General features: G+C 39.2%; 1 protein-coding gene across 3 annotated transcripts in view; it reads left to right on the forward strand.

Annotated features, from left to right (window-relative positions):
* The window catches only part of wtap (WT1 associated protein), a 90396-nt gene extending 73470 nt beyond the window's left edge, over positions 1-16926 (forward strand). For all 3 annotated transcript variants that reach the window (XM_043696839.2, XM_087991475.1, XM_087991474.1), the window contains exons 6-8: positions 1469-1647; positions 5783-5937; positions 15640-16926. In XM_043696839.2, coding sequence (XP_043552774.2) covers positions 1469-1647; positions 5783-5937; positions 15640-16241 — 936 coding nt within the window. In that variant the 3' untranslated portion in view covers positions 16242-16926. The remainder of the gene's footprint in view (positions 1-1468; positions 1648-5782; positions 5938-15639) is intronic.
* Positions 16927-20576: the final 3650 nt, after the last annotated feature.

The raw sequence follows: 20576 nt of genomic DNA on the forward strand, positions 1-20576 counted from the left end.
GGTTATAAATTCAAGGAGAAAATGTCATGTATTCCTACATATTTTTAATAATACACTTGTTCTGTTTGTTTAATAATATATTAGGCAAGTTATCCTACTTTATTATTCAGTAAGCTACTGCCAAGTTTATGGAAGTAATGTGAAACAAAGTAACTGTGTCTTTATAGTCAATAGTTGAACAGGCCACAATTTTAAACACAAGCAGTTGAAACTTTGGTATTAGCCATGCAAAAACAAAAAAATTGGCTTTCCTTAACCATGAGTTGGTTTTCAGTCTTGAAGCTGTTGGCAAAAATGTGATTTACAGCTGTATCTGTTGTACATGACAACAGAGTCTGATTGTTTGCAATCTCCCTTCTGTTAAATGAGCATTTTTCTCTGCTTAATATTGTTGCTGTCCTCAGACTTATGTCTATAAACTCGATTAATAAATATCTGTATCAAATGAGGTAAAAACAAGGGCTGCAAATGCTGGAAACCAGATTCTAGATTAGAGTGGTGCTGGAAAAGATTAGCAGGTCAGGCAGCATCCAGATGAAGGGCTTTTGCCCGAAACGTTAATTTTCCTGCCCCTCGGATGCTGCCTGACCTGCTGTGCTTTTCCAGCACCACTCTAATCTAGAATCTGTATCAAATGATCATGACCAAGTAATGAATACGTGTCTCGTGTAATCTCTCACTTTCGTTAACTTGTTTTCAAATTGACAAGACCTCTCACAATCCACCTCAAATTTGTAACCTTCTTAGCACTGTTGCCTGGGTTCAATTCCAGCCTTGAGCAACTGTCTGAGTGGAGTTTGCATGTTCTTCACATGTCTGCGTGTGTTTGCTCTGGATGCTCCAGTTATCTCTCAATCCAAAGATGAGCAGGTTGGGTGGATTGGCTGTGCTACACTAGTGAAAATATGAAGTTAGAGGATAGCGTGGGATGCTCTTTGGAAGGTCAGTGCAGACCTGATGGGTCGAATGGCCTCTCTACACTGTAGACTTGTTATGATTCTACAAAAAGTGCATGTAGTACATTCCCTTAAATTATTAACTCCCATTAAAAGTTTTGAGTATTCATGATAGATAAGTATGATGTACTTTACGGATTAGGACCCATAGAGGAAACCATACATGTGGGTATGGGGCAGCACAAGATTAGGCTGAATTCTGTTGCTATTCTTCTCCCTTTTCAGTTTCTGACTGCATGTTCAAATAGCTTATTGTCAGATAGTAAGACATGGCTACTGTAGCAGAGCATTGACTTCTGAAGCTTGATCCATTGAAACTTAGGTTGTTGCTGCAAAGAAAAGGGTAAGTGTTTTAACTGATGTGGATGGTGCACCTGCAGTTTATGTAAGATGCCATTGGAGAGATAAAGGAATGATGTTAAGGTGTTGTTTGTTGATGGATCAAAATTGTTGAATGTGCAATAAGGCAAATCCTGTTCTGGTGACCATGTAACTACTTTTATTTTCAACAGAACCAGATCCAGTACCTCAAGCAAGTTCAACTGCCCAGTGCTGCTCAACTTCGATCCACCTTGGTTGATCCTGCTATTAACTTGTTTTTCCTTAAAATGAAGACTGAACTGGAACAGACTAAAGACAAACTGGAACAAGCTCAAAATGAACTGAGTGCCTGGAAGTTTACACCTGATAGGTAAACAAACAAAATACTCCCCAGTCAAGACCTCCCTGACAATCCCACTGCAAGAATGTATGGTGGGATGGCCAAGTACTCTCTTAAGAGCAAGACAGCCTCAGCCTTTGAGCAAAAAAAAATCCAGATTCATTTACTACTCAGCTTGTTATGCTTAATGTAAAACATTGTCAGATGAACATTCTGTTTCAGCTTTTTGCCCCTTCTACTTCAGAGGCCTGAAGGAGTCGGATTCTTCCAAAGAACTGGCCTGCATCCAACCAAAAAAATTCTTGCCCAGTTTAGACACTTGAAATTTGTTTTTTATAGAAGAAAATAAAGGGAGGAAAAGAAGTCACTTTTCTGCAAAAAAAGGGAGTGTAAAGTCTGCTGTACACCGTTTCTGGTGGCTGTGTTTGCAGTCTGAGTTTGGAGGAGAGAACGTAGCTTTTCTCATCTCAGACACTGGGCCTGAATTGAGTTTTCGTGTAAATTCGTTTTAAAGTAATGGAATGCCCTGCACTCCAAACGTTGCTAGTGACTAATGGAAGTCAGTTTGGTGTAAGACTGAAGACTTCCTGCTTGTATCACGGTGAACTTTCAAGAGTTGAAAAAAACATTGAAGTGACTTTAGAGCACAGTCAAAGGTTTCAATTTTTTGAACTGGCCATCAACTCTTGTGTTGAGTTGCATTTATAAGCCATATTTCACACTGATCCATTCTGAAGCAACCTTCCCACTCTTGTGATTATGGTTTCTTTAACTTCATTAACTAACCAACTTGTATGTACTAGACTGTGAGTAGTCTCATAAATGTAAGTAGAAAAGTGGAAAGCTAACTGTTTGGTTAGTATTTTTTGTCAGTTAAATTCAAATCCCTCCCACTGGCTAACTATATTGGAGGATGTTTTTTTTTCAAAACGTACCATTTTTTGTACTGGGTTTTTATTTCTGAGGTGACTTATCTCCATTAGTGACTTATCTGGAAATGCATCTGTTCAGTTGTAGAACCTAAGTGTACTGAAATTCAGTTTTACTCTGGGAATTGCAAGTGATTATTGTACATCTGAAGTTTTGCACCAGATAAAATGTCATTTTGGGGAACTTTGATTTTTCTTTTTTTGTCATTGGTGGAGGAATATTTAAACACATCGGGAGCTGAAAGGTGATATCGTGCCCTTCCATTTGAATGAGACAACTTATCTAATTGACATCCTTCATATACAATTCAAAAAATCTGCCTGGTGTGTAGCTGAAATCAGTGTTACAAGTAGATTTCAATTTTGTGTATAAATTATGTTGTTTCTTTATAAAGTACTATTTCAAAATAAATTGCTTGGGCACTGTGAAAATTAGATCTAGTCTCTTTCAAACAATGTGACAGCAGTTGTGCACTAAATCATAGCTTCAATTTCTCAGTTAAGCACGCAGACAATCTATTTTCATGGAAATGAAATGCTAAGTAGGTGCACCGCACCATTTGTTTTATTTCTTTTACTGAACTCCCAGTTCCTTAAACAAAATACCTCAACTACAGGAGTTTGAATATTTGTGTCAGAATACATGCTTAGATTGCATTTTCTTAAAAATGTATTTTAAGAAGTTTGGTCCAGCTTGAGGCATTAAGATGTTATGATGACTGAGAAATTTTAATATTGTGACTTCCTAACTTTTCTGGTCACCAACCCACTGGGAGGAAAGTAATTACATAATGAAGTCCACAAATTGTAGTTTTTTTTGTATTACGATGTTTTTCCAAGTTCTCATTGTAAAGCTCAGAGTGAAATTTGCTGGTAAAAATCTAACCATATTAGCCTATTTTCATATTGTGGGACATATTCAATTTTATTGTTCAGTATTTTGTATATTTTTAATATTGCAGGATGACCTGTTTCAGTAAAAAGGAAATTTCACATACTTTTTAAAACTGCAAAACTAAATTTCTTGTTTGGTGAAATGTTTGTGTTGCATCAGTCTGTACCAGTGAATTTGAAGATCAAACTGGTAGAGGTTAATTCAAGTCAGTGGAATGAATATTTTAAACAATATTATCACAAAGTAGCACTTTTTGGTTTTCCTTTAAGCCTCCATTGATCATGCCATGCTCATTTTCCAAAGAACTATGTTTACAATTGCTTTAATGCGCATTCCCAAGACCATAGCATTTGATCACATTTGATCCCAGCTTTCAAATTATATCTGATTACTAACAATGTGGGAAGCCTTACCTGAGCCATGCAGGAATGGGTGTGTCTTTAATTTTGTGCTAAAATAGTGTTTCAAGTTTTATGAATTTGTAAAATTTTCATTTTTTAATTATGTCTTGTGTCACAGTTTAGACGTGTTGTGTAAAATAAGAATTGTGTAGTTATGTGTGGTTATTTGTTATTATGCATTAATTGTTGATAGTACTTCTAAATGTAGAAGAGAAACTGTTACAGACGGCACGACAGATGGTCTGAGATGAAGTTCAGGCCATGACCTAAATCTTTTTATACCAAAGTATTTTGGAAAGACTGTTAAAGCTGGTGATGGATGTTATTTCAACAATGTCAGTTTCTTAAAAATTGCTGTTGTGAAGGGGGGTAGAAGCACATATTTCATCGGCAATTCAGTGACAGCTTTAACTGTTTTATTTGATCCTTATTTTGAAGTCCTATAGGAATAGGCTTACAATATAGCATTATCTCCTACCTGTATGGTTTGTACAAATCCTAATTTAACGTTTAAATTACTCGGAGCTGTGCATTGCTTTTGATCCATCCTTTGAAAGTATGGTCATGCTTTAACTTTTTTGGAGGTGTGGGGAATGGAGAAAACAGAATTGCATTGACTATCTTCCATTCTGCCTATATATTGTACATTTCTGCACCACTGACACCATCATTTGAGGGTATGGTTATGCTTTTTTTTCTTGGAGGTGCAGAGCAAGGACATAACAACAGAAATTTTTATTTTGAACTGACTGTCTACCTTTTATAATGTACGTTTCTGCACTATTGGGTAATAGGAGCTCAGTTCCTGTGCTTCTAAAATTGTCAGCACTCAACTATTTGGTGCCTTTGTAGTTTTCAAGTATAATTGCATGGACTCAGTAGACTTTGAAAGCCTTAAAGGCAGTTACCACCATTTTTTTATGCGTGTGGATTGAGAGAAGTCTCCTCAACCTGTTCGACAAACTTTGGAGATTTTGTCACTATTCTTGGTTCTTTGTTACTTTCATTGCCCGCTTGTTTTACTTCCACTGTAGAAACATTTCTAGTTTAAAAATATGAGAAATATATTGGGTCACCTGAACAATTTATTGTTTTCTGTTTTTCTTTGTTTTAAGTTGCATAACTGTTGTACATTCTAAGACACTAACAGCGTTCTGTCTGCTTGGGTTGAAATTTGTTCTTCAGATGTGATGGTCTTCCATTGATCATTATAGGCTTCATGGCCAAGTCTAAACCTGTTGCTATCCTTATCCAGTGTACATGCAGACCCATTTCAACATATGATACTGTATAATCAGGAGTGAGTGCTTCAATCTGATTTATCCCTTTTTACAAGGTTCAGTCTAAAAAACATGAGCTTTTGGCCAATTTTTAGTAATGTATCATCCTGGCCAAAATCAGTTAGGTTATTACAGCCCTGGGATCAAACGTGGGATGGTGATTTGAATACCACAGAGTATTTGAGACCTTTGAATAATTATTAATTGAGTTGGGACTGTTGTTCTTTTATCATGTCGATGACATTTTTATTTATTTCCCTCTCTTGCGGTCAGATTTCAGCTGTATAAACTTGTATTTTTTGTTTAACTGGCGATATGCTTAATCAAATTAAGATTATACCATGATGCATGAGAACTCTGGATATACTAATTTGGTATAAGTTCAGCGCTACAATCACATCTTCTGCTGGAGCTGGTTGACATTTGCTTCCAGAGCATCACTTTTATTTTCAAAAAAAAGACTTCATGCAAAACATTTTAAATAGTAAGGTTTTAACAGGGGGTTTGAAAGAAATCATACATTTAAAATAGAAGAAGCCAAGTCAAAGTGGCTGAAATACATTCGACTAGAAATGTTCGGGCTTTAATAGCATGTGTGGTGATTCCATTTTGTGAAGAATTGTCATTTCTCTCTGTGATGGTAAGTGTCTGTCTTTACAGCCAAACGGGGAAAAAGTTGATGGCCAAATGTCGGATGTTAATTCAGGAAAACCAGGAGCTAGGAAGACAGCTGTCCCAGGGACGTATTGCACAACTGGAGGCTGAATTAGCTTTACAGAAGAAGTACAGTGAAGAGCTCAAAAGCAGTCAAGATGGTGAGTGGAAGTCAGTTCTTGATTACATTTGTTGGAAGGAAATACATTCTTTCAAAGTAGTGCTTTCTATAACACATATGGTAATCACTTGTCATTTTAATGGGTAAAGACAAGGTGTGTTTTTTATACTTGGGACCCAACTCCATCTCTCCTATCTTTCTCGACTGTACTCTTGTTGAACTTCCAGACTGCTCAACCAACATCCAGTTGAACAAAATTTACGCAATGTAAAAAGAGTCATTTTTGGGTCTTCACTCCAAACTGTGATCCAGAGGTGACCACCTAGATGTCCTAGGGATCCTCTCCCTGACAACAGGTCTGAGCTTAGTATCTGTTCTAAGCCTTTATCATATTTGACCCATGGATGAGCTTATGATCCAATTTGCATTATCACTAAGACTGCTTGTTACCACCTCCGCAACGAGGTCTTACTTTGTCTGTCTCCACTTCTCTGTTCCAGAAATTACATTTATATCTTCTTTGTCTCTAGATCAGACTATTCCAATACATCTTTGACTGATCTCCCATATTTCACCCTCCATAAACTTGACGTTATCCAAACGCTGCTGCCCGTGACTTCACAATCAACCCATACTTGATGTATGATGTTATCCAGTCAAGTAATGCTTAATTTTAAAATTCTCATCTTTGTTTTCAAATCCCTCCTCTTCAAAGGGGAATACAGTAGAAATGCTGACAATTGCCAGTTCCTCTGACCACAGGAGAGATGCCAGAGGACTGGAGAATGGTCAGTGTGGTACATTATTCAAGGAATAAACCTGGAAACTGCAAGCTAGTCAGTCTAACCTCTGTGATAGGGAAAATATTGGAAACAATTGAAACATAATTAATCTGCACTTGGAGAGGCATGGATTACTCAAGAATACTCAACATGATTTTGTTAAGGGGAGGTCATGTCTAATCAACTAGTTTGAATTTTTTTTCAAAAGAGGTGACCAAATGAATAAATGAGGGCAATGCATCTGATATAGTTTACTTGGACTTCAGCAAGACTTTTGATAAGGCCCTATATGGGAGACTGGTAGCAAAAGTAAGAGTCAATGGGATCCAAAAAGATTTGACTGAATTTCCAGAATTTGGTGAGTGTAAGGAATGATGGTTGAGGTATTTTTGTGATTGGACTGTCCAGAGGGGTTCAGCAGAGATCAGTGTTGGGACTGATTTGTGGTATATATAAATGATTTAGACTTGAAGGTAGGAGGGTTGATCAGTAAATTCACGGGTGATATGTGAATTAGTGGATGGTAAATATTGAGGAGGATAGCCTTGGAATACAGAAGGGTACGGATGGGCTAGTAAGACGGACTGATCTTGGAATTCAGTCCAAGTATGAGGTGATGCACTTAGGCAAGAAAAATGAGACCAGGCACGATGAACATTCGGAACCTGGGCAGCACCAAGGATCAGAGGGACCTTATTGCGCATGTTCACTGGTTTCGTAGGGTTATGGGACAAATAATTGAGTCAGGTGAGATGCTTTGACCTTATTAGTCGAGGCATAGAGTTTAAGTGCATGGAGGCTAGGCTGGAACTGTTGAAAAATGGCTAGGCCACAGCTGGAGTAGTGTGTTTAGTTCCAGAATGCACATAGGGATATGATTGCAGTGGAGAGGGTACACATGAAATTTACCAGATAGATCCCTGAGATGCAGAGTTTTATTTCTGAAGAGATTGTTTGGATTGGAGTTGTTTTCCTTGGAGCAATCTTGAAGGGGTATGATTGAGATGTGTAAAATTGAGGAGCATAGACAGGGTAGACAGGGAGGGACATTTCCTCTTTGGAGGGATCAGTAATTGATGCCATAGATTTAAGGTAAAGGGCAAGAAGTTTGGGGAGATGAAGAAAACGTTTTGATCCAGAGAATGTTTGAATCTGTGTAGTGTGACATCCGGCCATTTGGCCCATCAAGTCCACATCAAGGGATGATCTTCAGTTTGTGGGGTTAGAAGAGATTGTAAAGAAGGGAGTCATAGAAGTCAACAGTACAGGAGAAAATGTCTTCAGACCAAAGAGTCAATCCCACCCACACCCATAATCCTGCATTTCCACTGGCTAATCCACCTAGCCTGCACCTCTCTGGCCACAATGGGCTATTTAGCATGGCCAATCCGCCTAACCTGCACATCTTTGGGAGGAAACCAGAGCACCCAGAGAAAACCAGTGCAGACACGAGAATGTGTATGGCGTTTACACAGTCGCCTGAGGGTGGAATTGAACCCAGATAGCTGCTGCTGTGAGGCAGCAGTGATAACCACTGAGCCACTTTGCTGAGAGTGCTGGCATTCTGGAACTCACTGCCTGTAAGGGTGATAGAGGCAGGAACCTTCAATATTGAAGTTTTTAGATATGTACTTCCAGTGCCAAGACATACAAGGCTATGGGTCAAGTGCTGGAAAATGGGATTAGAATAGTGAAATGGTTGTTTTTGACTGGCATAGACTCTCTAATCTAAAGGACCTTTCTGCTGTACTGTAGACCTCTATGACTCCCTCCTTTGCAACCTCTTCTAACCTCTCAAATCTACAACAGCTGTGTCCCTCGTGTTCTGAACTCTTGAGTTTGCTTGATTTAGTTAGTTTCTCTAATTGTGGCTGGTGCTTTCAGTAAAATAAACCTTAAACTCTGAGCCCTCTCTTGTCCCACCCCTCTTGTCTTTCTTCATCTGATGTGATTTGTAAGGTATGGTGGTATATTTTGTTTAATGCTGCTTCTGTGAAGTGCCTTGGAATGTTTTATCATGCTAAAGTACTATATAAATGTAATTTGTTTGAAATTTAGTTCCATTTTGCTCTACAGACGTTTTGCTCATATCAATTAAAGAAATGCCAGCTTGACAATGCATTTCTGACTCAGAGGTTGAGGACTAAAGCACCCTATCCAGTACTGTGGAATGTTGCATTATTAGAAGATCATCTTTTTAGTGGTGTGTTAAGAGACAGTAACCATTAAGTTACTGAAAGACCATGTGGTGCTGTTCTGAAGTGTAAATAGTTCTGCAAATATTCCCCTCATCTACTTCAATCAGTTGCTATTTGCAGAACTTGGAACTAAATCATTATATTTCTTTGTCTAAAAATGCTACAGAAGTAAGTAATAAATATTAAACTGATATTCGGTGAAGTTGAATGAAGTAATGAGAGAGCATAATTTGCATACATAGTAACTTTTGGATCCTGAAGATTTATTCAACTGCAGGTTGGCTTTTTCCCAGAACTGGGAATAAATTGCATCCTGTTGAACCAGACAGAAAATGAGAGAAAATAAGCTCAGAAATGAGGGATTTTTGAATAAAATCTTTCATTATCATAAGATACTGTAATATATTAAAATTCTTATTACCATTGATGTAGTTTGAGACAAATATTTCAGTCTCCCGGAAATTTACTTCGTATCCTGCCAAAATGGTTCATCGTGGATGACGAAAGTCCTATAGTCTGTCTTCATAAACAGTTATTCTGCCATTAGTATGCATTGGTTTCCTGATCTTTTACAATGACTAAAGCTCATTAAAAAAATAAATTACAGCCACATTTAATTAGGGAAAGCCTGGGTTTATATTGGCCAGATCGTCCTTAGCCTTTTTTTTTGATAATGTTGGGTTAGACTAAGGAAAATGATGTTACAGATAAATTTTCAAAAGACCTTTTGTATTCATTTGGATGTGGATGTCACTCTCATATCAGCATTTATTGTATGAGGACAGTTAAGAGTTGACCACATTGCTATTAGTGTGGAGTGACATCTAGCCAGACCAAGTAGAGACAACAGCTTCCTTTCCTAAAAGACACTGGTGAACCAGAAGGGTTTTTCCAACAATTGATGATTTTGTGATCATCTTGATTCCAGCACTCTTATCAAATTCAGGACCTCAATATTTTGTCAGTCTCTCGATTAGTAGTCTCGTGATAATACCATTAGGCCATTGCCTTTCTTAAAGCATCACAGAAAAATTTGTTGCCAGAGGTTTATATCACGAAAGGCACTACAGCTGCAGAGGTCTGGAGATGACATCGAATTGGAAAACAGTAGAATGGAAACTAAACGGCATGATACTGGAAATCTGAAGTAAAACCAAAACCCATTGACAAATGTGGAGAGAGAAGCCAAGTTAATGTTTTGAGTTAAATATGACTCTTTTGAAGAGTGAAGAGATGTAGGTGCTAGTGTACTCTGGGTTCTCAGCTGGAATCTCTTTCTGATGTACCTATATAAGTAGCATTGATGATAAGCATGGAAGGCGTTCCATTAAATTTACAAATTACAAAGCTGCAGGACATGCTTGCTGTCAATGAGAAATGTCTGCAATTTGGCAGAATTCAATTTTTTTGGATCACAGAGTTTCATCTTTTCCATTTTCTTTACAACTTCTGGCTCACATTAGCTGCTGCCCATTTTCAAGTGCCAGTGTGGATCCAATGGTATCAGAGGTAATGTTTTGACGTGGTTAGAGAATTAGGCAAAAGTGACGACTGAAGATGCTGGAAATCAGAGTTTAGATCAGAGTGGTGCTGGAAAAGCACAGCAGGTCAGGCAGCATCCGAGGAGCAAAAGCCCTTCATCAGAAATAGAGACAGGAAGCCTCCAGGGTGGAGAAATAAATGGGGGGGGGGGAGAAAGGTAGCAAAGAGTCTTCAGAGCAGAGGAGATGATCTGGGGGTTGCAGTGAGAGAGACTCACTGAGATTCTTGTGGAGAGAGGAGGAGAACTTCTTCAAGGTAGGCATCCTTGCAAGAGGATTTGCAGTAAGGTTAAAATCAACTGGAGAATTGATTGGCTGACAGAGCAGAGAATTGGAATAAATGGGTCCTTTTCAAAGTGGCAGGCAGTGACAAGTGGGGTGCTGCAGGGTTCAGTGCTGGAACCTCATCTGTTCACAAATGCATTAACAACTGAGACAAAGGAATTGAATGCAATATTTCCAAATTTGCAGATGACATTGAGCTGGGTGGCAGTGTGTGCTGTGAGGAGGATGCTGGCTCAGTAGGCAAATACTTGGCAAATGCAGTAAAATGTGGATAAATATGAGGTTCTCCATGTTTTTGGCTGCAAAAGCAGGAAGACAGATCGTTAGTGGCAGCAGTTCAGGGAAAGGTGAGATGCAACGAGACCTGGGTGTCATGGTGGAGCTGTCACTGAAGGTTGGCATGCAGATGTAGCAGATGGTGAGCAAAGCTAGTGGCATGCTGGCCTTCATAGCAAGCTGATTTGAGTATCAGAATAAGAATTTCTTGCACTTTTCCAGGATCTTGGTAAGGCTACACCTTGAGTATTGTGTGCAGTTTTGGTCTCCTTGTTTGAGGAAGGACATGTTTTGCTATTGAGGAATTCCAGCAAAGATTCACTAGATTGAAGCCTGGGTTGGCAGGAATGACGTGAGGAAAGTCTGGATCCACTGGGCTTGTACTCATATAGGAATTTAGACGAAAGAGGGTGGGAGGGGTGGGGTGGAGAGTCTCTCAGAAACATATACAATCCTGATGGGACAGGACAGGCTAGATGTGGGAAGAATGTTCCCAAGTTGAAGTCCAGAACTAGGGATCACAGTCTAAGAATAAGGGGTAAGCCATGCAGGACTGAGATGAGGAAGAATTTCTTCACTAGGAGTTGTGAACCTGTGGAATCCTCTTCATAGGAAACTGTTGGGGCCAGTTCATCAGATATTTTCAAGAGGAAGCTGAACATGGCCCTTGCCGCTAAAGGGATCAAGGGGTATAGAGAGAAAGCTGGAATATGATACTGAGATTGCTTGATCAGCTAGACTGCTATTAAGTCTTAGTCACTTAGAATGGTAAATGATTAAGAATTAATAGCAATCTAGGTTTGTTCAATTTATCACATCAGTTGTATGACACTTTGATGTTTTGCTATAAATTCTGTGTCCTATGATCCTGCCCCACTAGCTACCTGATGAAGGAGCAGTGCTCCGAAAGCTTGGACTTCCAAATAAACCTGTTGGACTATATCCTGGTGTTTGATTTTTAACAAGGTATTTTCTAAACAACCTGTTCAGAAATATTATTACAATGGTCTGGAGCAAATGGGACTTGAACCCAAGTCTCCTGGCTCAGAAGTACAGCTGCTACCACTGTGCCACAAGAGCCATTGATTCTCAGGATAGATGTTTTTAATCAACTGTTGAGAATGTTCTTCAAGATAGTATCACAGACCCAGCCATCTTTGCTTCGTCAGTGATTGTCCTTCCATCATGAAGTCAGAAGTGGGGATATTTGAATAAATTAGACTGAAGGTACTGGACATTGTTCAGTATTGCACTTGTAACATTTGTGCCACACAAGCCCATACAAGAGCATCTCCAACAAGAGAGAATCTAATCATCCACTCTTGCTATTCAATAGCAGAGCCCTCTCTAAATCCCTGCAATCAATATGTGGGGATTACCATTTACTAGAAACTAAACTGAACGTCTAATTACTGTTCCTACAAGAGTAGGTCAGTCAGAAAATTCTGCAGCAGGTTCTCATTTGTTGTCCGAAAGCCTGTCCAATATTTAAAAAGGCCAAGAGTGTGGTGCTGGAAAAGTGCAGCCGGTCAGGCAGCATCCATGGAGAAGGAGAATCGACGTTTCTGAATTCCTGAAGAAAAGCTTTTGCCCAAAACTTAGATTCTCCTGCTCCTCGGGTGCTGCCTGACTGGCTGTGCTGTTCCAGCATCACACTCTTAACTCTGATCTCTAGCATCTGCAGTCCTCACTTTCTCCAATATTAAAATGGTCTGAGTCTGAAATCTGATGTTATAATCTGCACTTTCTTGATTAATGTCAGTCCAATAACATTAGAGAAGCTCATCCTGCTTGATTGGTACTCCATCCGCCATCTTTATTATTCACTCCCTGGACAGTCCATGAAAAGTGGCAGCAGGGTACAGTATATTCAGTTACCACTGCAGCTAAGCCTATTTTTAACAGCATCCAAGCCTTCAATCTCTCCCATCTGGTAAGTGTAAATCAACTGACGTGTGGATCTGGAATTTTCCCTACCAAGCCGCCCAAACTTTGAACTGTATTGCCTTTCCTCCTGTTTCAAAATCCTGGAACCACATGCCCTCCAAACCTTCTGTTCCTTACGTTAAATCTATGTCTGTTGTCATTGATTCCTCCACCAACAGAGTTTTTTCCAGCCTACCCTAATTGTGCACCTCACAATTTTATATAACTTAAGGAGTAAATGAAAAGGAAAAATAAAGAATTTGCCAGTTCAGTGGCTTCACGATGGGTATTATCCTTCAGAACATAGAACATTGTAGTGCAGTACAGGCCTTTGGCCCTCACTGTTGCACCGACCTGTGAAACCAATCTGAAGCCCATCTAACCTGCGTTATTCCATTTTCATCCATATGTCTATCCGATGACCACTTAAATGCCCATAAAGTTGGTGCGTCAACTACAGTTACAGGCAGGCTGTTCCACGCCCTGAGTAAAGAAACTGCCTCTGACATCTGTCCTATATCTATCGCCCTTCAGTTTAAAGCTATGTCCCCTCGTGCTAGCCATCACCACCTAAGGAAAAAGGCACTTGCTGTCCACCCTATCTAACCCTCTGATTATCTTACATGTCTCAATTAAGTCACCTCTCAACCTCCTCTCTAATGAAAACAGCCTTGAGTCCCTCATGCTTTTTACATAAGACCTTCCTTCCATATCAGGCAACATCCTAGTAAATCTTCTCTGAACCTTTTCCAAAGCTTCCACACCCTTCCTATAATGAAGTGACCAGAACTGTATGCAGTGCTCCAAGTGAGGCCACACCAGAGCTACAGCATGACCTCATGGCTTTGAAACTCAATCCCTCTACTAATAAAAGCTAATACACCGTATGCTTTCTTAACAACCCTATTTACATGGGTGGTAACTTCCAGGGATCTGTGGACATGGATACTGAGATCTCTCTGCTCATCTACACTACCATTAGCCCAGTACTCTTTATTCCTGTTGCTTCTTCCAAAGTAAATCACCTCTCACTTTTCCGTATTAAATTCTTATTTGCCACCTCTTAGCCTAGCTCTGCAGTTTATCTACGTCCCTCTGTAACCCACAACATCCTTCGGCACTATCCACCACTCTACCGACCTTCGTGTCATCCGCAAATTTACTAACCCATCTTCCTACGCCCTCATCCAGTTAATTTGTCCTTGAACAGTATGTTGTATTCTAAGTGTACGTCTTGCTTGAATTTGAGTTACCGATTCATGCAGACAACTTCCACGGACAGCTGGAGACTTCTACTTATGTCTTATAGATGTGTTTTTTTTTCTTCAAAACCTTTCAATAGTTCTTTAACTGGGTTAAAACTTGGGAGAGTAAAATTCAAAACAGCTTCCAGTCTAGCAGCTTCTGCATGCTCAGCCTTCTGCCCAAAACCCAGAATGAATCAATTCAAACTATGGTTTCTTTTTCTTTTCCAACGTTTGACAACACTGGTCTGTCCTGATAGACCTATTCAGCATCCAATCAGCTGCCAATCTCTGAGTGCACATCTCTGTACTGAAATAAATGGTGTTTTAGGAGCAGTAATGAACCTCCAATTATTTCTCCTGGCCAGTTCCTGTAAACAAACATCAGTTTGGACATTTTTTCTCCCTTTCCAAAACAAGTTGTTCTCAAAGCTATCAATGTTCAATACTCAAATCCAAACCAAAATTGAGAAGAATAAAAGCAAAATAAAGGTCTCAACAAACTTGTAAGTATTAGTGTTCTCTAGCATCTGTTGCCCTTGCCCCTCTGGGTAATAGAGGTTGTTGGTTTTGAAAGATATCTTCAAAAGAGGCTTGGTAAGGAACTGCATTGCTTCTTGTGGATGGTTGATACCCTGTGATGGGGTGGCAGTTGAGTGGGTTGTTTTGCTCTGGATCATGTTTTGTTGGAGCTGCACCCATCCAAGTAATGAGTATTGCAACAAGTTCCTGATTTGTGCCTTTTAGATGGTGAACAGGAATTGAGGAAATAGCAGTTATTCAACAGCAGTTACTCCCTCAGAATTCCTAGCTCCTCTCCAAATTTTATAGCCATAGTACTTTTAAGGCTGATCCATTTGGTTTCTTGTCAATAATAACCCCAATGTTAGTGGAAGATTCAGTAATGGTAATGCTGCTGAGCATCAAGTGGTGATGGTTATCAGAGATACTCAGTGCTTATCACTTGCATGCTACAGATCTTGATTATCTAATGCCTTCTATGGCAAATGTTTCTTGTCATTTGTTGGTCTGCACCTGGATGCTCTCCAGGTCTTGCAGCATCAATGATTGATTCAATAACTTGATGGTTGTGAATCCTGCACTTGTCTTTGAACATACCCACTTGGAATAGAGGGATAATGTAATAAATAGCTGGAACAAGTAGGGATGTTGTCTAATAATCTTGACAAATGTAATTTTTGAATAAATGTTAATTGAGTCCTTATGAAGTAAAAATTATTTTAGGAAGATCCAAACTTTGACTTTTTAATAATCGAGAAACATTTTCATACTAATACTTTAATTGGATTTAAAATAGCTTTTTTAGTTTATTCAAATTTAACATTGCTTTTAAAGATAGTAATACTTTAGTTTTCTTGTGTGTTGCATGATTGTTGCAGCAGTATTTTCTCTGATATAAAATGTCTTGATGTTTTCAAAAGATTCTCAACTCCCACTTAGTGATTTTTTTTATATCTATTTCTGTATAGAGCTGAATGATTTCATTATCCAGCTTGATGAGGAGGTGGAAGGGATGCAAAGCACTATCATGGTTCTGCAGCAGCAGCTGAAAGAGGCACGCCAGCAGCTGGCTCAACTTCAAGGACAGCAGCATCATCAGGTGTTACTGTCAGGCACTAGTAGGACTCCAGCCCCTGAGCCTTCTACACAACGGGAAGGCATTACTAAAGACTGCAGCCGCCTTGTGAATGGACCAACCAATGGCGATTCATCCCCACAAGGGAGAGCTGCAGCTGCCTTTCAAGACCAGACCAATCTTTACAGAGAGTTAAGCAGCACAGAGGATGATTTCCTGTCATCTCCAGGCAGTGGGAATAAACTTTCAAACCACAGTGAAGAAAGGTTGGACCAAGTAGGCAGCAGTAACGTGTATCAGCTAGGTGCTGGATATGAGAGTGTAGACTCCCCCACTGGTAGCGAGAACTCTCTTACTCAGCACTCAAATGACACAGACTCCATCAATGACCCTCAGGAAGATAAACCATTTGTTGTGAAAGGTACCAGAACTATGGGTTCCCGCCACATTCAGAATGGGTTGGACTCAGTCAGCACAAAGGGGTCAGTTTTGTAACATTTAACAGGTGTTGTTTGCAATCTTTTTTATATAGTGTCTTTTTATTTGGCTGATGGCTGTTCAGTGACTGTTGAAGCTAGTGTGTAATTTTGTTTAAAATTCAGCTTTTGTGTTTTTGCTTTCTTGTAAAATTGTTGCTACTGTTTAAATTTTTTAAAGCATCATATTGTATTGGCTGTTATTGAAAGGATGTTGATACATGTAGACCTCAGCTATTTTTATATGATTTAATCTGAATAAAATGTATTACTACAACTTTAATATTGGGGAGAAAAGTTGTGTAAAACTGGGGACTGTTGTGTACATCAGATATCTCGTGAAAAGCTATTGGCCCTTTTCCACAACTTTTGTACAGACCTGCAGCAAGTGAAGGTTGTACCAAGTATGTGTGATGATAATGTAAACTTGGCCGTAGCAGCTGTTATTTTTCCAAAGGGAGTTTGGATGTTTTACTTGCTATATTCAGGTTTGCAGAGTCTATGTAGTTTGTTAACTACAATTTTTTTTCCACCATGCATATGTGTACATTTTCCCCAGTGACAAGATTGTGTTCAAGAATTAGTGTACATTGTTACCCAGTTTCTAGACAAGAGTTGTTTCCTCTGTAACGCATATTCTGTGACAATTTCCAGAAATCCCTCACCTGTACTGACCAAACTTAATAAAGTCTTTTAATATCCAATATTTTGAATTTTACTTTCGGCGAGTGATTTATTATGAAATACATGTCAAGGTGTTGCTGATTTGAACAAGTATATAATATTTCCTAAGATGACTTTCTCTTCTCACTTATTTGGACTTCCCAGAGAATAAGATAGCCTCACCACATTCAAGGTAGCCACTGCAAGAAGTTGAGGGACTGATCAGGTTTTCTTCAGTTTTTTGCTGTTAGGTAGGAACTAAAATGAGGGACTAAGTTGTTTGAGGTACAAATCTTTGCATTGTAAATTACTATTATATTTAGAATAATGGTTCAAGTCGATGATTTATCCATAGAATCATAGAAACTTAAATTCAAGATGATTTTCTTTTAACCATGACTCTGGCAGTTTTTTGATACAACTCGTTAAACACATTACTGTATCTTAGCCACTCGTAGAATTCAACATTTGTTCAGTGTTCTGTAGTACGATGTCTAATGTAGGGTTGGTTACACTGAACTGAGAATAATGTTGAATTTTTAGGTGGTATTTCCCAGGCATTAGTTTATTTGCTTAAGCTATAAATGTTTGTGTTACTGTTATCAATTATTGTTTAACACCACTTTCAGACAGAAATAACAACACAGGCACCATTTGTTCATATTAACATGCTCTCTTTGTTACTAATCGTCAGTAATCAATAATCCTTAATTCTATGTACCTTTCTGATCCTTTTTGTTCATTCCAGCCTCTAACAAAATCTCTGCTTCAGTCACTAGCTCTTCATTCCAAGATCTGTGTTTAACGTAGTAATTTCTCCAGCTTACTGACATAATCCGCACATTCTATACTGCCTTTTTTTCTAGCTTTTTCAATCACAGTGGCATCCTTTTGAAATTAATCCTAGATTATGTGTTTGCTACTGACTGTCCAGATAAAATCTGTAGTTAGCTTGTCCGCAAGGTGTTCTAGAAGCACCACCTTCCTGATGCAGGGCCTATTTTTGGGACAAGCAGTGACAGTTTACAGCATGACACATTTCTCATGAATCCTTTTGACGTCACAAACTGAGGTGAGTTTTCAATTGGCTGACAGGTAAGTTTTTGAAATAATTTTTAATTTCAAATAATTTGACATTTTAAAACTGTTGTAACATGGTTCAATAGTTTGCAGAGACAATAATTATGGGCAGTGTGGTAATTTGGTGGTTAGCATTTTTGCCTCAGTGCCAGAGTCTCCGGGTTTGATTTCAGCCTTGGGTGACAGTGTGTGGAGTTCGCACGTTCTGTGTCTGTGTGTGGGTTTCCTCTTGCATCATCTGCAAGTCCCAGTTCTCTTTACCCTGACTTTTCTCCCTCCTGTATCGCGACTCTTCTTTTGGCATTTCATTTCTAGTTTTGTCCCATTCATCCTGTCTCCTTTTCTAAAAGCCCCCACCCAGTGACTCCCAGTATTGTGACTATTCAGTGTTGCCCAAACCGCACCCCCAGTTCCACCACCTCAGTCCCAGCTTGACACCAGCTTTCCTCCCTGCTAATCACTATTGTTGATGCTAATGCTGAGGAGTGCTTTTCCGCTCCTAAGTGCTATTTCGAACATGGGGACTGACGTGGTGGGATAAGGTTAAGAGTCGTAGAGGTCTATAGCACTTAGAAAGGCTCTTTGGCCTGTCAAGCCTGCACCAGAAAAGACAACTTTCTAACTATTTTAGTCCCACATTTCTCCACTTGGCCAATAACCTTGTAGACTTTAGCATCACAAGTACATATTTGAACACTTAAATGTTGTGAAAATTTCTGATTCTAATGCTTAGAGTCATAGAATCATACAGCATGGAAACAGACCCTCTGGTCAAACCAATCCGTGCTGAACATAATCCCAAACCAAACTTGTCCCACCTGCCTGTTCTTGGCCTGTATCCCTCCAAAGCTTTTCTATTCATATATCTATCCAAATGTCTTTCCAATGTTGTAATTGGACCTGCATCCACCACTTTCTCAGGAAATTCATCTCAAATGTAAATGATTCGCCTCATGTCATTTTTAAGTTTGTCTCCTCCCACCTTTAAAAATGTACCCCAGTCTTGAAATCGCCCATCCTAGGGAAAAGACAACTATCATTAACTGTATACCTCTCATTATTTTATAAACATCTATCAGGCCACCTATGCTTCAGCCCAAAAAAAAAGTCCCAGCCAATCCAGCCTTTTATTACTGAAACCTTCTATATCCGGCAACATCCTGGTAAATCTCTTCTAAACCCCAGTTTGATGTCCTTCCTGTAACTGAGTGACCAGAACTGGACACAATATTCCAGATAAGGCCTCACCAATGTCTTGTACAACCTCAACATGACTTCCCAACTCCAATACTAAAAGGACTGAGCAATGAAGAGACATGTGCCAAAGGCCTTTTTTTCTAAACTACCCTGTCTATATGTGACGCAAACTTTAAAGAATTATGTACCTGCACCCCTAGGTGCCTATGTTCTAAAACACTACCCAAGGCCCTACCATTAATTGTATAAGCCCTACCCTTATTTGTCGTATCCAAATGCAAAACCTCACTTTTATCCAAATTGAACTCCATCGTCATTTTTCTTTTGCCCATTGATCATTTGATCAAGATCCCTTTGTAATCTTAGAAAACCACCTTCAGTGTCCACCAATTTTGGTGTTGTCAGCAAACTTACTAACTATACTATCTATATTCCCTTCTATATTCTCATCCAAATCATGTTCATAAATCACAAACAAAAGAGGACCCAGAACTGATCCCTGTGGAACAGGGTCACAGGCCTCCAATCTGAAAAGTATCCCTCCACTGATTTATAAAATCATGAGGGTAGATAGACAAGGTCTTTTGCCTGGGTAGGGGGTGGGCCCAGAACTAGAGGACATAGGTTTAAGGTGAGAGGGGAAAGATTTAAAAGAGATGTAGGAGGCAACTATTTCATGCAAAGGATAGTGTGTGTGTGTGGAATGAGTTGTTACAGGAAGTGGCGATGGCTGGCACAATTACAGTTAGAATGTGTCTGGATGGATATATGAACAGAAAGGGTTGAGAGGGATACAGTCCAAATGCTGGCAAATTAATTAGATTAATTTAGGATATCTGTACGGCATGGATGAGTTTGACTGAAAGTTCTTTTTCCATTGCTGTACATCTCAATGACTATTTCTCAGTCTCCTGCCATTAAGCCAATTATGTATCCAATTGGCAAGCTCCCCTTGAATCCCATGTGACTTAATTTTCCTAATTAATCCACCATGCCTTGTCAAAGGCTTTACTAAAATCCAAATAAACAAGTCTACTGCACTGCCATCATCAGTCTTTTGGTACACTCCTCAAAAATCTCAATCATGTTTGAGAGACAATTTTCCTTACACAAAACCATGCTGACTACCTTAATCAATGTTTTTTGTCTCTAAATGTCCAACAACTTACCCACTGAAGTCAGACTCTCAGGTCTATAGTTCCCTGGTTTCTACTTACAACTTTTCTTAAAGGTACAATATTAGCCACTCTCCAGTTGTCAGGCACAGCACCCATAGTTATAGATGATGTAAATATTTCTGCAAGCTGTCTCTAATTTCCTCCCTTCTCACAATATTCTGGGATCCAATAGATTATCCACCTTCATATTCTTTTAAGACCTGGACTTCCTCTGCTGTAATGTGAACTGTTTATAA

The sequence above is a fragment of the Chiloscyllium plagiosum genome, unplaced genomic scaffold (genome assembly GCF_037043375.1).
Source record: "Chiloscyllium plagiosum isolate Xiang-an unplaced genomic scaffold, Cpla_swu_hap1 HiC_scaffold_10, whole genome shotgun sequence".
NCBI lineage: Eukaryota > Metazoa > Chordata > Chondrichthyes > Orectolobiformes > Hemiscylliidae > Chiloscyllium > Chiloscyllium plagiosum.